The sequence below is a fragment of the Sinocyclocheilus anshuiensis genome, unplaced genomic scaffold (genome assembly GCF_001515605.1).
Source record: "Sinocyclocheilus anshuiensis isolate Anshui unplaced genomic scaffold, SAMN03320099.WGS_v1.1 scaffold701, whole genome shotgun sequence".
Lineage (NCBI taxonomy): Eukaryota > Metazoa > Chordata > Actinopteri > Cypriniformes > Cyprinidae > Sinocyclocheilus > Sinocyclocheilus anshuiensis.
Window position 1 is genome coordinate 236,251 of NW_015539895.1, and position 15,721 is coordinate 251,971.

General features: G+C 36.9%; 1 protein-coding gene across 3 annotated transcripts in view; it reads left to right on the plus strand.

Moving 5' to 3' along the window:
- The first annotated feature begins 2,376 nt into the window (after positions 1 to 2,376).
- LOC107685914 (epithelial membrane protein 2-like) overlaps positions 2,377 to 15,721 on the plus strand; it is a 16,380-nt gene continuing 3,035 nt past the window's right edge. The window contains exons 1-2 of one of the 3 annotated variants that reach the window (XM_016482663.1): positions 2,377 to 2,517; positions 15,415 to 15,520. In XM_016482663.1, coding sequence (XP_016338149.1) covers positions 15,443 to 15,520 — 78 coding nt within the window. In that variant the 5' untranslated portion in view covers positions 2,377 to 2,517; positions 15,415 to 15,442. Of the gene's footprint in view, positions 2,518 to 12,414; positions 12,485 to 15,405; positions 15,521 to 15,721 lie in introns of those variants that run through there. The other 2 variants (XM_016482662.1, XM_016482664.1) reach the window with 2 other exon arrangements.

Genomic DNA, 15,721 nt, shown 5'->3' on the forward strand with positions numbered 1-15,721 from the left:
CTGTGACCTGGAAGTACAATGGATCGTTGATAGACTATAAACAAAAATGATTCCACATACTGGACTCAGAGACCCCGCTGTTTCACAGCTGTCTGGATCTCCAGAATTTCCACATCACTGCACCGACTGAGCCAGAAGCATCCAGGCATCCAGCACAAAGTCTGAGCACATAAACCTGCTATGTCTGATCCAATCCAGAACCTTTTTTAAATGTAAACGAAGCATAGATGTGATGGGTGTAACTTTTAGATGAGCCATTGATAGGGTGATTTGGCAAAAAGTCTGAGCTGCCCAAAACAGCAACATCGGCTTAATCCGTGTTGTGATTTTGGGGCCGGTTTTAGTGGGCTTAACTTGGATTTAGTGATGCTAGTTGTGCAGCAATTACACACTTCACTTTTAATGCACTGCAATATTATTTTATTTATGATTTAAGTATTTTATTATGACATTTATGGCATCTAGCAATGTCCTAGCAGTTGTAACTTTTACTCCAAAAATGTTGCTGTTTAAACGTTTTTTTAAAGGTCTGATGATAAATACAGATTTTACTGCATTAAATTGTGTATTACATCCCTCTGTGATTGAATATTTTTGTCAACAAAAGCACACACAGCTGAATTTTTGCAAGGCAGGCAAAAAAGAACCAGTTTTCATCTGCGTGATATGATCAAGTAGGTATTGTTTGTTCTTGTATGCATTGTGCAGCATAAATGTGGGCTGTGAGTAAAAACGGCTCATAGGAATTTCTCTTGGCAACGCTTTCCAAAGGTTATTAGTTGTATTTCTGCTGTCTTTAATTGAACAATGGCACATCAAAAGCCACCGTGGATGTGAATATAGCATGAGCAAAGTTTGTCTGCTCTGTAATCACTGCAGAATACACAAAATGACAGCTGAGCGACAAAAGAGGAATGCATTGACTCAAGAGTGGAGTTTGCATGCTTGGAAACTCACTCTTCTTTCTAAAATGGAGTTTTACATTGTTAGTTACCGATTCCATTGTAAGAATTTTGGCACCAGGTTAAGCATAAAAAATACATGCCTGATGCTTCAAGTTGTAAATAAGTAGAACCATTGATTGAGACTGAGACAGGATTTGTTTCAAAGAATTTTCTGAACCCCCCATAGATGATAAAGGCATGTCAGGGGTTGCTATAAATGTTAACTTGAGTCGTTAGAATGAGTACTTTTATTGCAAAAAGAGAAATCTAGAAAGTGTTAGCAAGGTTAGTGTTGCATATTTGTGTAAATGACCTAGACAAAAAGCGTAGAATCTTAAATATTTCTTCTCTACTTTATATCATAACTTTTTTTTGAGATGTAAAAAATTTCAGAAACTTTTAAATCACTTACTTTCAATGTAGAATCTCACTGTACATTTTTAGGACTTAATAGTGTTGGTGATTTGATTTTCCTGTAAAATGAAGGTTTTCGTATTTGGTCCTGTAACCGCATGTCCTGTAACATCAACAGCTGTTTACGGAAAGGAAAGTACAATCAATCCAGTCCAATAGAGAGAAAGCCAATCAATCCAGTCAACCCATAAAGTCAACTAGCTTAGATCTCATAAACACACACGCACACACTCAGGAAACCCAGGGAGCCAGAATCCTGGGGATGTAATGCAAAAGGGAGGAGCACACATGAAATGAATAGACAAATATTTGCAGATGGCTGCAGATGGCATAAAACAATGGTGTATATCAATATAGCTCTGTTACATAATAAATATGCATAGTGGAGTTATAAATATACATAGCTACACAGTGCCTATCTATGTTTATATGTACTTAACTACAAATATTGCAGATATTTTATATCTGGATAGCCATCTGGACGTTCACAGAAGCAGCTGTTTAGAAGAACAAGGGAGAGGTAGCTGAGCATTCAGTGGCTGAATTTGTGGGTCGAAGCCGTTTCCTTAAATGTTCTTGCTCCACTCTTCCTGCCGCTGGCCTCATTCTCAGTTCCCGTCAGGAACAGGCTAAGACTTTCCTCTGCACTCTTGGTCTTCTTCAACACCACAGAGAACCACATATAGATAGACACACACAAACCACCAACCAAATCTGTCACACTCTCCTTCGAAATCACTTGAGCATAAGAGGAAAAGTAGATGCGCGAGACATTCTGAGCGGGCCGTTTTGGGACAAATGACATGTGATGTTGACTTCTGAAGTCAAAGTAAACCTAGTCCAGATTCAAAAGGAAGCATTCGACAATGAATTTTGTGCATACTGTCAACACCTAATGCTTCCAGAAAGCTTCCCCTCCCTCCCTTCCTCAGCACAGCACAGCACAGCACAGCACAGCACGCATTGAGTTCCAGACCACACCCAACCAGAGTTCTGGGCTGTTCAGGATTTTGGAGAGGAGGAGCACGCACTTTTTTCCTCATTTCACTACTACTACGTTTACCCCGCAGTCACGTTCATGCTTGCATCACTTCATCTCCACATCTGGCTGCCCTCTCCAAACTATACAATATTTGACCCTTTAGGCTTCTCTTCAGCGGTGAGTGTGAATCATAAGTAACTTATTCTACATGCATGCAGACAGTTTTTAAGCGAGTCATAAAACTCTTCGAGAGGATCACAGCATCTTTGATGTCTAGAAAAGACTGGCTGGAGTAAGTAGGCAGTTGATTTATTGCTGTCTAACAGGCGTTTTTAATGTGTTTGAGCATTTATTGCCTGAAAATATAAACTGAAGAGAAGAGAGTTTGTGAGGAAAGGGGCGTTGGCAGTGATGTTTCACTGATGAATCACCAGCTTATACTTATTACTAGACTTAACTTAATATTCTTAGACGTTTTGTTTACTTGTAATGTTTTTCATTCTACTTTAAAGCAAGTGGGAGAATCTAGTTTGACTTCAGTTTTTTACAATAGAAAAAGAAATGTTTTGAAAACAACACAATAGATCTGTACTTAAATCTCTTCAGTATTTGTTCTTATGTTTGGCGCTTTTGCATTTTAAAATAATTTAGAAAGAAGTACCACCAACTTTGTCTCCCATATCGCCCCCTGGTGAAAGCATTTCATCTGTCAATATAGGATGTAGTGTTTTTCAGATGTTTTCATAAGACACATCTAACCTTATTTGATTAAATATTTGAAATATATATATATTTTTTCATAAATGTTATTTTTTATATGATTTATAATTGTATATGAGAGGAAAAAGAGTATATGTTATATAAAAATATATCCTGTGTAAATGTAATATATTTAACATAATATAAATTTTTTTTAATTTTTCAATTTTTTTAAACAGTTTATGTATTCCTAACTTTCCTAACAGTTGTTGAAAAGTAAATATTATGAATACATATTTAATGTTTTTTCTATTTTATTTTTTAATAAATAATCATGTTCAATGTTGTAGATGAAAAATGTATGTAGGCGTTACAAAAAAGATGCATATTAGATATAGTGGATGTGATGTTTGTGCAAGGACAAGCATTGTTCCTAATGTGGTGCTACAACTTGTTTTGCATGTTTGATTAATTTTGCATGTGTGGCTTTTTATCCCACTCAGTTGAGTGTGTGTGAGACAGACAGTCACAGTGCTTTCTCAGTGGCACATTCCAACGTGTTGCTCGTGGGACAGTTTTGGGTGTGGGGAGTGTGAAGTGTGTTCATGAGGTGCAGCCGTTTTCACTGGACTGGATTTCCGGACGCCCGTCTGCTCTGCTATTACAACACAAGCACAGCCGCAGTGAGTGCCATAACTCAAACCGACCTATCAAAAGCTAAACCGCTCTAGGAAAGGATATAGGCACGAACCTTTAAAACAGTATGATGTATAGTCCGGCCACTGCGAAAACTCATATCCACTGTTATTTAAAACATATTTATCAGCCTACTCATAGTTTGTGTAGTAGTCCAACCTATCCATACATCACCCACGCTACAACTCTGTTGTGGTGGCCGTTTCGCACCAACTCCCCTGTTGAGAGTCTGTCTTGGATGATTTGGTCAACGTGATGGCTTCTTTTCTATGTATTCATTTTCCATGCTGTAAAAATGCGAGGTTTTTCCAGTTGCTTATTGACCAAGTTGTTTCCAACCTCAGTTTCTCTCTCTCTTTTGTTTTTGGGTCGCTGATTGATCTAGCAGAACTGATGCCACTCAGAAATGTGCTGCTTGCAGGGCTTTCCAGAGAATAGGTGGTGGGTTTTGTTTGCGGATGGGTTGTTTCATTAGAATCTATGCTGTCATGTTTGGATCAGGAAATGCCTCTCCCTTTGGCTGAGTCAAAGCTCTGGACACTTTTTTTTAACCCTCACATCAAGCTCGAGAGTGACCAATCTACAGGAGGGGGTGTGTCCCCCTCAATGTTTGTAAGAGACTGAAATCCCAAATCATGTATCTCTCTCTCTCTCTCTCTCTCTCTCTCTCTCTCTTATGAAATGCCAGTAAATTAAGTAGAAGGTTGAATCAGTAACTAAACTAAATGACTCAGAACAGCATGTGAATAAACATCCACTTGATATTCACAATATTACAAAGCAAAATAAAACTATTGGACTGTTTCCATACATATTTTTCTGATTTGATTCAGTTTGGATCCCATTTGATTTGATTCTGAATCATTTGGGTATATTTTAGTTATAATTTCTGTTTTGCTTGCTTGTATGTGAAAGACATTGTTGCTCTACTAATGCTGTACATTATATTTAAAAAAGTTTCAGACTGAGACAAATGGATAACTTGTCTTTGTAAACTGATTATTTGAAAGAACAAACTCGTGAGTCATTCTTTTTGGGAATTATGGTACATTGGTCACTCTTTTTTATATTTACTGAAAAGAACTGTCTCATAGGAGTCATTTATTGACGAATCATGCAAAATTGGTCACTTTGTATGGTTTTGATTCACTTAAAAGCACTCATAAGAGTTATTTGTTGATTCATAATCAGACTAGATTGGTCAAGCTGAATGTTTGTTTTTCTGTGCATAAATAGTCTTTTTATTGCATCACATTCAACAGAGACTGCAAACTCATTTGTAATGTGGGTAAGATGCGTTGTACACAGTCCACATGCAAACACGCATACCTTTAAAGAACATGAATCTGAAAATGTGGTGCTACTCCTCTTTAACTTGTCAGTTCATGTTCAAAAGAAACTTACACCAATGGATTCTGAACTTTAGTTGCAGGGTGACGGTGAGGGACAGGGAGCTGTTTCCAAACTCTATTATTGACAAAGAATTTCAGATACTTTAATCTTGCCATGAACTACTAATGTGAGCATTCAGAAGATTATTGGAGTGTTCTCAGCAACATAATGCTGTGCAATAAGAGAGAAAAATTAAGCAGTCCACTAAAGATGTTTCCATTGACATGAGGCTTGGTAATCTTTATTTGTTTTCACCAATTACAGAAAGAATAACACTGAAACTCATTCATCTCCACTGATAGGTGGAATCCAGGGTCACTGTTGTGTCACAGACACAGTGGCTTGGAAAATGTGTGAATCGTAAAACCAGTCTGAATCTTTGAGTCTGGGACGCTATGATGTCTTTGCATGTTTTTCGGATTGAAACAATGAATTGCACATGTTGCTGTGGATTTTGGTAACCAAGTGTGCACAGGGGTGACATTGCTGAAGTCCTATTAGCTGATGAAAAACACTCTTACTTAAGCTACCAGTCTTACCAGAAACCCACACTAGCTTCAAACACAACAACAGCACCATGTTTAGCAATAAACAGTCACATTCCATACTAATATAAGAGAGGAAGAAAACGACAGGGTCTCCTTGACAGACATGCACTTAGAGGCAAGAGGGGGATGTGCTCATGTGAATGTGTGTCTGTATTGTCATGCCTTAAGGTGGTGTTTTAATGGGCAATCTTCAAACATAAACTGCATTTTATAGTCATTTGGAGAATCAGCGGGAGGGCGCTTGACTAAAGCGATAATTTTCATGTTAATGTTGATTATTGATAATTTATACTAAAACTTGCAGTCTTACTTTATGAATTAAAGTATTGAAAAGTATAGTACAAATTATTATAAAAAAATATATATAACTATGATAAGGTATGCGAAAGAAAAACATCAGGAGGGAGTAATAGTGAAAAAAACGACCTAGAAATAGTGAATAGTCTAAAAAATGTCTTATTCGTGAATGCTGTAATGTTTCTTTAAAATATGTTTAAACCTTTAAATGTTTTTTTTTCTTCAGATTTTTTCAATTTCAATTTTCAATTTTCAAAAGCTTTATTGTCTATCCCAAATGGGGTAGAAAATTGTCTTTAGACAAAAGGCTCAACACACAACCAATACAAATAATCATCACAAACACTTTACATTACATACATTACTTCACAACTATAATAATACATTTTTAAAAAATCACATTTAAAATGCTAATCACAGTTGGGATAAAGGTCTTCTTATACTTGGCCCTTTTCACTAAAGGCACTTTATACCATCTGCCAGAGGGAAGTAACTGGAAAGGACTATACATGGGATGAGAAGAGTCTCCCACAATAACGGAGGCTTTCCTTTTTTGAAAGAAATTAAAACTTTCATTTGGCAACAGTGCAAATTGATCAAAAGTGACACTAAAGAAATTTGTTATGTTTTTACATATTACTGTTTTTTACTGTATTTTTAATCAAATAAATGCAGTTTCTTTCAGAGAAAAAAGAAGAAGACAGAAAACAGACCCAAAACCCCAGAGTTTTGACCGGTACTGTTTATGACCTTAGTCAGTCTGATTTTACTGTTTGAGAGCCTCAAAATTCTTCTCTTGTCTGTGGCTTTAGCACACTTAAGATTTAAAACTTAAGATTTAAAACTTACTAGACTAAAACAAAATCACTCTCCAGAACATTCTCGTTCACCACTCCTGGCTGGTGGAACGATCTTCCCACCCCTATCCGGAATGCTGAATCCCTGACAATTTTCAAGCGACAGCTGAAAACTCATCTCTTTCGAAGCTACTTGACTTCATCATCATCATTATAAAAAAAAAAAAAAAAAAATTCTCTCTCTTTAATTATTCCTTCTCTTTCTAGCTTGTACTTATTTGAACAATGTCTAGAAACTTGGTATTACAAGCACTTCCTGTATCTGTTTGCCTCTTTAAGAAGAATCGCTTTATGTATCCCCAAATTGTAAGTTGCTTTGGATAAAAGCATCTGCAAAATGACTAAATGTAAATGTAAATGTAAAACTTGCTGCTAAGTGCACTGGACACAACAAGAAACTCCTTGGGAGTAACAGTAGTTCTCTCTTCATCCCCGCTGAAAGATCAAAGGAGCTACTGAGAATCCGGACTGTGTGTGAATGCATTAAACACAGCCGTCCTGATTCTCAGTGAGAGGGGTTGTCTGGATGTGGCTGCGGGGGTTCAGCAGCGTGTCTTTTGACAGATTCATGTGGGAGTTATTACTCATGCTGGCGGCATGTCATCAGTGGAATGCGATTTGAAAACAGTGCTTGTGGCACCTGAGCACGGTTGCTCTGCGGTAGAGTCATAGCAATGAGATGAAAGCCTATCAGAACCCACTGCACACTTTCAACCCAGCAGGCCACACCGAGAGCCGAGCGGGACCCTACTGTGTGTGAATGAGGCTCCTCCTGAGATCAGTTGCAGCAGGAACACATGTGCCTTGCCAAAATACACTCCTTTTACAAAATGAGGAGTCCCTTGTGCCAAAACTGCCCAGTATGGTGTTGATATATCTGTGGAGAACCTCAGGCTTGTGTAATAGAGACCTTAAGGCTTCGTACAAGTAGCGCTCACACTGTACACGTCATTCTCGCTGGGAGTTTGTTTGCTTTTTGCTTTCCTTTTTTGCGTCCAAGAGTACTTTACTGGGCGGGGCTTATAGATGATACCCAAAAGCAAGCTTTGATTGTCCTGTACATTAAACTTCATTTCAGGCAGCTTGCCAAAGGCTGCAATTCTGGCTTTTGTGTTTTCTCCAAAAATAAGCCTTGTGTGTTCCCATTCTAGTTCACAAGCACCAGTGGTACTGCAAGGGCTGAACAGTGAGGAAAATATAAACAGAGACGTCAGTAACAGATCTGATTGTCAGCGTGTGTTCAGAGTTGTATAATTTCATTTCCTGGGACACTGTAACAATGGTGCAGTTGTTAATTTGAAGAGCTATTTCTATTTGAACTGACTCAAAAATGACTCACTGGTGTAAGTGTAGTTTGGTGTAAGTGAGTTTGATTCAGGCATATTAAATACTATTCTTGTTCATTCTTTTTAATAATTTTTGTTTAAATAACTGGATCTTCCAGTGAAATGACAGACTTCTCTCTGATGAGGTATGCTGAACTTCTCCAAACATTTAATCTCTATAAACTTCATCCCTTTCTTAAAATTGACTGCAAGCTCTCATTCAGATCTGCCCTGTATTCAATCAACAACTGATAGATAGAACCAAGTCCCTCCTTTCTTTCTTTTTCTTTCTTTCTTTCTTTCTTTCTTTCTTTCTTCCTTCCTTCCTTCCTTCCCTCCTTCCCTCCTTTATACTATTTAAAATGATGTATTTTTAATTACGAATTAAATTAATTATTAATACATCTATTATATTATATTATATTATATTATATTATATTATATTATTATGTTGCTTGGACCCACACATTCTTCAGAATATATATTTTTTTGTGTTCCACAGAAAAGCTTTGAACAGCATAAGGGTGAGTAAATGGTGACAGAATTTTCCTTTTTCGGTGAACGATTTAACACCTAAGATTTAACATTGTCTAGTAAAGTGTGTGATATAGAATGTTATTCTTGAAAAAAATGGAGAATTGTGGGCAAAACAAAGGGTGACAAGTATTCTGATCACATAAAGGAAGCACCGCAGACGTGCCAAAGATGTGTGACAGAGGTCTTGACGTGTTTACTTGACTTAAAATCACTCTTGTAGTGAATTGCATAAACCAGATTACAGATCTTAGCTACAGATTACCCAAGATGCCCCTGACAAATATGCTGTATGGCAGGATGTGTGAAAATGCTTATCGTGATGTCTTTGTGTGAACTGCAGCCATCGAACGTTACAAGAGACCTGTTAGGTAATCAGTTAGATGGGACCCAGCAGGCACATTTCAGCTGCTCGTGCTTAATTTTAACTTTATTGAGCAAGAACAGGGCTGCATTTAATTTATGACTGTATTTTAGAACAAATGCCTGTCCCTGATAGGATAAACATGAGTGCTTCAGTGGAAATGAGTCTGTGAGAATGCATTGATCTTAATTAGATCATTGTTTATAGCTATAAGAAAGCCTAGCACTTGCTGAGAGATAAAGATGTTGTTTATCCATGGCTGTTAACCTTCACGGCTTCACAACTGTTTCAGAGAAGGGTTCTTCTTAGCCCCTTTCTTTTCATCCTGGCAGTGAAGGATGTCTACAATAAAAAGCGTGCATGGGTTGACTCCACACTAAACTCTGTGTATCATCATTTCTTCCCGTTTCTGATCCTTTGCACGTTTTTCTTCCCTTTTATCTGCATTCTCTGATATTTCAGAGTGTGAGTTGGTCTCGGGACTCCGAAACAACCCATGAACAGTTTGGTACCTTTGGGCCGACATTTGAAACCGCAGGCCATGTCAAACATGCACACTAAAACATTCCCCCTCGTATCCCTCGTTTACTTTGAGGTTTTCCCTCTAGCTCAGCATTGGTACTTAGGGTCAGGTTAGGTCAAACTGGGCGGTAATGTGTTCTGCAGTTCCCATTTGCATGTTTTTGTCATAATTTATTGGTTTATTTAACTGTTGGATTATCTGGAGCTCATGAGCAAAATATTTGCACCAGACATAAGTCATAAAACACTTTATCCTTTGGATTCTGCCAATGGTCTGTTTCCTGAGCAGAGTTATGGATTTCTGACTGCGTCATGTTACTGAGGAACATTCCTTTCTGTGAGTTCATGCTGCTTCTGTTTAAATGCTGTAGAAGAAACAATGACGCACAATGAAACAGGAGTAATTGTTGGGTTGTCTGTGAAGTATCTGCTGCCTTTGACGTCACTACTCAGGAGAGTCACTATAGTGAAGCGCTTTGTGATTGTGTTTTTGTGGTCAGTGGCAGTTCATCAGAGGACTCGGGGCCCTAAATTGCCACAAAATGTATCAAAATAAATCAGCAAAAGTTATAAAAGTAACATTTGTTTTTATCTGTGTGCTTAACTCTTATAATGTAAACACACACACACACACATATATATATATATATACATATATGTGTGCGTATATATGTTAATTTTATTAATATATTAAAACACAAATGTATTCAATATAAACGTTTCAAAAATGTTAATTTTCGTTGTTCTTATTTGTTTTTATACATGTATTTTTCTTTCATAATGCATTATTAAACTATGTTAAAAAAGAGAGTAATTATAAGCAAGTAAATATAAAAATAAAATGTGCTGTAATCTTTCACTTCGTTACGATAGTCAATAATGATTTATATATCAGCCTCCTTAAATGGACCACCACTGTTTAGCAGCCAATCAGCATTCACGTTACTTTCCGTAACATAAAGACAGCAAAATATGCACATTTGGAAAAAAAAGTTAATCAATTTTGCACATTAAAGGGATAGTTCACCCAAAAATGATAAATCTGTCATTATTTGCTCACCCTCATGTAGTTTCAAACCTGTATGACTAAGAGATATTGAGAAGTGACTTTTTTTGTCTATTTAATGATAAACAATTTTTTCCAGAAATATTCTTGGAATAGGGTTGAAACTACATTAGGGTGAGTAAAATGTGATAGAATTTTCAATTTTTGGGGTAAAATGTCCCTTTACAGCAATTATTTAATAATTGAAGCACATACATTGACAAAGTATTCCTAAATGAATCAACATTTAACTGAATCAGAATGTAAACAAATCTGTTAATCAGTTCCGATATCCAGCCCTGGTCATAAATGATGTACAGAACACATGCACTGGATTAAAGCTGCTAAACTTTGCTGGGTGGCATTGAAGCTTTCCTTCTCGTCTCAATCATTTGGTCCATGACAGCAGTTTCTGTTTTCAGCAGTGGCCGACTTGGAAGCCTGCTGGAGACTGCGGCTTTTACGAAAAAAATGACATTAAAAGTGAAACTCAAGTCAGCATTTTCCACCAAGGTTAGGAGAAATGAGCAGGGGCTCCTTAGTGTTTATACACATACATATGCAGACATTTCCCAATGCAGAAATAAGTCGACATGGCTTATCTGCTACCTTTTAAAGCGCAGACTCCAATTAATTTACTAATGATGGTTTGTAAATTCTCTGGAAACCTCTAGGCTTGGGAGGTATGGCTGTCATTATCATCCCGCAGGATTGTACATAGCGAACTGAAACTCCACAGCCAGTTTCCAAGACAAACGCTCATAGGTTTTCATGTCTCAGCCTATATAAACTATAACAGGGCCTCAGCACCCCCATACCCCCAACTCTATTATGAGGCTGAGCTAATGCTGGATTTTTTTTTTCTCGTTGTCTTGTGCAGCTGTGGTACAGTCTGTGATTTGTCTTCAGCCTGAATGATTGATTTAATGTACAGAACTGACATATTTATTTATAAAAGCCACAAAAGGTGTCTAGATTGTACTTATGTAATCACAGTGGTTGCAGTTCTTTCTGCCCTCACTTGTTTCATTTATATACACATAATCCAGTTCCAATTAAAGGAAAATACCAGATTCAATTCAAGTTCAGCAGTGTTATTAGTATTATCTATTTACTATAGTAGTTTTTATTAACATTATAATTAGCTTTTATTTTAATATTTTCATTTTAATGTTAGTTCAGTGTAAATTATAGTAGCTTTGGTCATTAGCACATTACATTTAATTTCATTTTTATTTCAATTAAAACAAATGTTTTAATAGTTTTAGATTTAGTTTTTGTTAACAATAGTAACCCTGGGGCAATTCTGAAGGAATGAAAAGCAGAAATGTGAAGCTTATTTTATAAAAGAACTTACATTAATTGTTCTGTTAAAACTTGAACATGATTTGAGCTGTAAAGCTGTTTACATTACCATTTTTAAGTTACCTTTAAAGTTTTAGGCTTTATGTTGTCATAGTGAGGAGTTTTTGAATGTAAACTTAAATATGAATAACATAAGATTTGTAAGCAAATTATGTGTGTTGCATGCAACGTAGCATTAACATTTTAAAGTTTATGGATTGGCCCTATTCACATACATTAAATGCCTCAATGTTACACAAAATTCATGATAATCAACATGCTGCCGATAGAGCTTAAATTGTACTGAACCTGGAGTATTCCTTTAAGACCCGTGTGATCGTGGTATCGCCTCTTTTGATAATTACAGGTACACAGATCCTGTGAAGGCTGAAGTGGTTCACCCGTGAAGCTGATTCCACGCTTGCCGTGTAACCTCTACAGTAGATCCTTTGTCCCGGAAAAGGCCTGAGGGGACTGTGCACAGACGATTATCCCTCTGTGTAGCCAACATACAATTTTCAGTATGTTCTTCCTCATGTATTCTGTGTTTGGTGGGCCTCTGTCTAGTCAAAGGGTTTCATTTTCCTCACTTCTTAACCATCGACGGGAATTTTCTTCCTCAATTTCTCACCATTCACAGAGCCGCTAGTAACAAAACACGGGTTCTCTGTGCGTTAAATGCCACATTTGCGCCATTATGGATTTCAGCAAATTAACAGGCGTCTCCCAGCAGCTCTTGGAAATGCAGTGATCCAAACAGATTGCTACAATCTCAGATGAAAAATACATGAAAAAAAGGAGTAACTTTAAGACCTTTATTAAGGAAGTTAAGTCATCTGGATTCATTATAACTACTTAATTTATTTTGCCTTCCTTGCATCCTTTTTCAAGATTGAAAGCTTCAGTCTCCAAAAATGCATGATTCAAATATTCAAAGTTTTCGGGTTTTTTTTAGATCTCAGAATCATCTGCTCAACACATTTCCTCGTTCAGATCACAGATGTTTGGACAGCATGTTTTGAGTCTCACGTTCCTCCTCCGCTTCCAGCCCTCTACGTCTCTCAGTACAACACAGGAAAGCAGCTGAAGAGAAAATTAAGACCATGTGTAGACCGAGTACACGATACACTACGATTTAATGAGACCAGCCTCCTACATTACACTCTACAGAGACAGACAGCTAATGTGGGGAAGGTCTCCAGAGGATTTCCACTACAGGCTCTGAAAAAATGACCAATATTCTCAGACTTTATAAATGCCTACGCTTAATTTTGTTCCCAGTACCTTCCCTGACCTTAGAAGAAATTGTGAAAGTTAAAAAAGAAAGGGTTTTCAGGCCTGTGTTTGTAGACTGCTCTGAGAAACTTGTACTAGATGAGCGTCATCCTGACCTGTACCCTCCCACATTGTGTCTCCCTTGTGTACTGAGGCTGGCATCCTGTGAGCCGATTCACGTCTCATTAATTATGACTGTGCTGGCTGAATCTTTCTGGCTTGCTTGTGTGCTGTAATTGTGAATGTTTCTTTGCTTTCTTTAAGCTGAGCTCAAACAGAAACCCTCCATTCTTTAACCATTTTCCCGCCTAAACCCTGCATTGCTGAAATGCCACATCCTGTCTCCCACATGGCTTCTTAAAGAGACAGTTTACCCACGAATGAAAGCCATTATATACGCTTCCACTTTTTGTTCCAAACCTGTATTGACTTTCCGTCTTCAACACCAAATGAGAAAGGTTTCTACACCGTGAAACTGAGTTGTAAATGGGGATGTCAAACATCATAAAGCATATCAAAAGTAGTCTGTATGACCTGTGCTTGTGAGGCCATACAATTGCTATGTAAAGAACAGATTGAAATTTAAGATGCTCTTTACTTGAAAATGTTGCTTGACATTCATGGTCACTATTTGCTTTTATTGTACGATAATGAGCAGATTTGACATTTTACTATTTATATTGTGTAAATATATCCCCCCACTTGATGCTTCATGATAATTGTGGAGAGTTTTCACATCTTGGCTCAATAGCGCCACCTCAGGTCAGATTCATACACCTGGAGCAAAACAGCTTCATAATTAAGATTAATTATTTTATCAACTTAATTAAAAGGTAGTTGATTGATGATCTGGTGGTGTATAAGCCGTATAACAAGGAAATGAGGAAGATGTGTATGCTTTAAAGGAGGAAAACATTGTCTTTGATACTCACCTGCTGATTATATCAGTTTTCTTTCACTATGTTCATTTACCTCCTTCTGTATCCTTTTTTATTACCAAGAAAAGACCCAGAGATTTGTATATTTTCTGAACACTACATCTTTTAAATCCTTTAGTCATACGTCTGTTCCTGCTGCAATACGCCTTGTGTAAACTAGACTTATTAGATATTATCTTATTAGTCTTATTACTAGTATGTCAGAGAGAGTTTACAGTTCTGCTTGTGTATGTCTAGTTAACACTGCTACGTGTCTCAAACTAAATCATGTAACTGTAAAGGATTTTGTATCCTAGTAAACTGCTAAAATCCTGTTCACCACATATGGTTTTTGCAAAGGCGATTAGGACGTGTATTTCACAGACATAGTGCTGATGTGATATCGTCCTTTGGGGTGTCTTTTTTTTTTTTACATTTATTGTATCCTCAAGTACTGAACATTAAAGCACTTCAGTGTAAAAAATGAGTTTCTCACCTCCAGTATAAACTCACACCCACTATACAAGGTGAAGGGGGAAAAAGCCATTCATAAATGGCTCGGTGTATAGGCTGAGATGTATAGGCTGTCTGTATGTGGCTGTAGTGCAGTGAATCATGGGAAGCTAAATTAGCAGCCGACTCTGAGGCTCACGTGTGTGACGTAAGCAGAAGCTGGCTGTGTTTTTCAGCAAAACCTGCATGAGGATTTAGATTTGGCTCCTTTGTACTTGAATGATCGATAAAATCGGACAAAATGAATGTAGCTTCTTAAACTCGACGCTAAAAACATTTGATTAAATAATATGAAATTGTTTGGCTATGTATTGTTTTTGCGTGTTTAAATATGTATGACATTTATTTTATTTGATTTCAATTTGCATTATTGGTGCAAGGTCTAGCAAGTGTGCAAAACAGAAATAGGTAACTAATAATATAATTAACTGGTAACGCTATACGATCACATTATTTAAAATGAGCAATGCATAAGTATTTATTAATCTTTGTTAACATTACTACAAAATACATTTGTTCATTGTTAATTCATGTTGAATCGGGGTCCATTACATAATAATGTATTGGTAATAATTTCAAATTTACATTAAGATTGTAATATGCTTTAGATGTATTTGTCATTGTTAATTCATGTAATGTACTTAACTAATGTTAACCAACAGTTCCAGTTCTCAGTCTCAGCTTTGTATTCATTTAACAGGATTATTATATTTTTGTATCTTCTTTTTTTCCCCCAGATTCTCCAGCTTTTGATTTTCAGTTCCACCATCAGCCATGTTGATTATTTTGGCCTTGATCATCCTCTTCCACATCACCTCAGCAATACTACTCTTCATAGCAACCATCAGAAATGTAAGTTGATCTTCTTTAGTCTTTTTTAATTAGTCTGCTTCAATCACTGTTACTGCTCTGTGTTATAAAGCAGGACTGCAAAATGTACAGCTATAACAATTGTATTCGTTTTATTTAAGAAATTCACTTTATATATATATATATATACAGTCGTGGTCAGAATTATTGGCACCCTTGGTAAATATGATCAAAGAAGGCTGT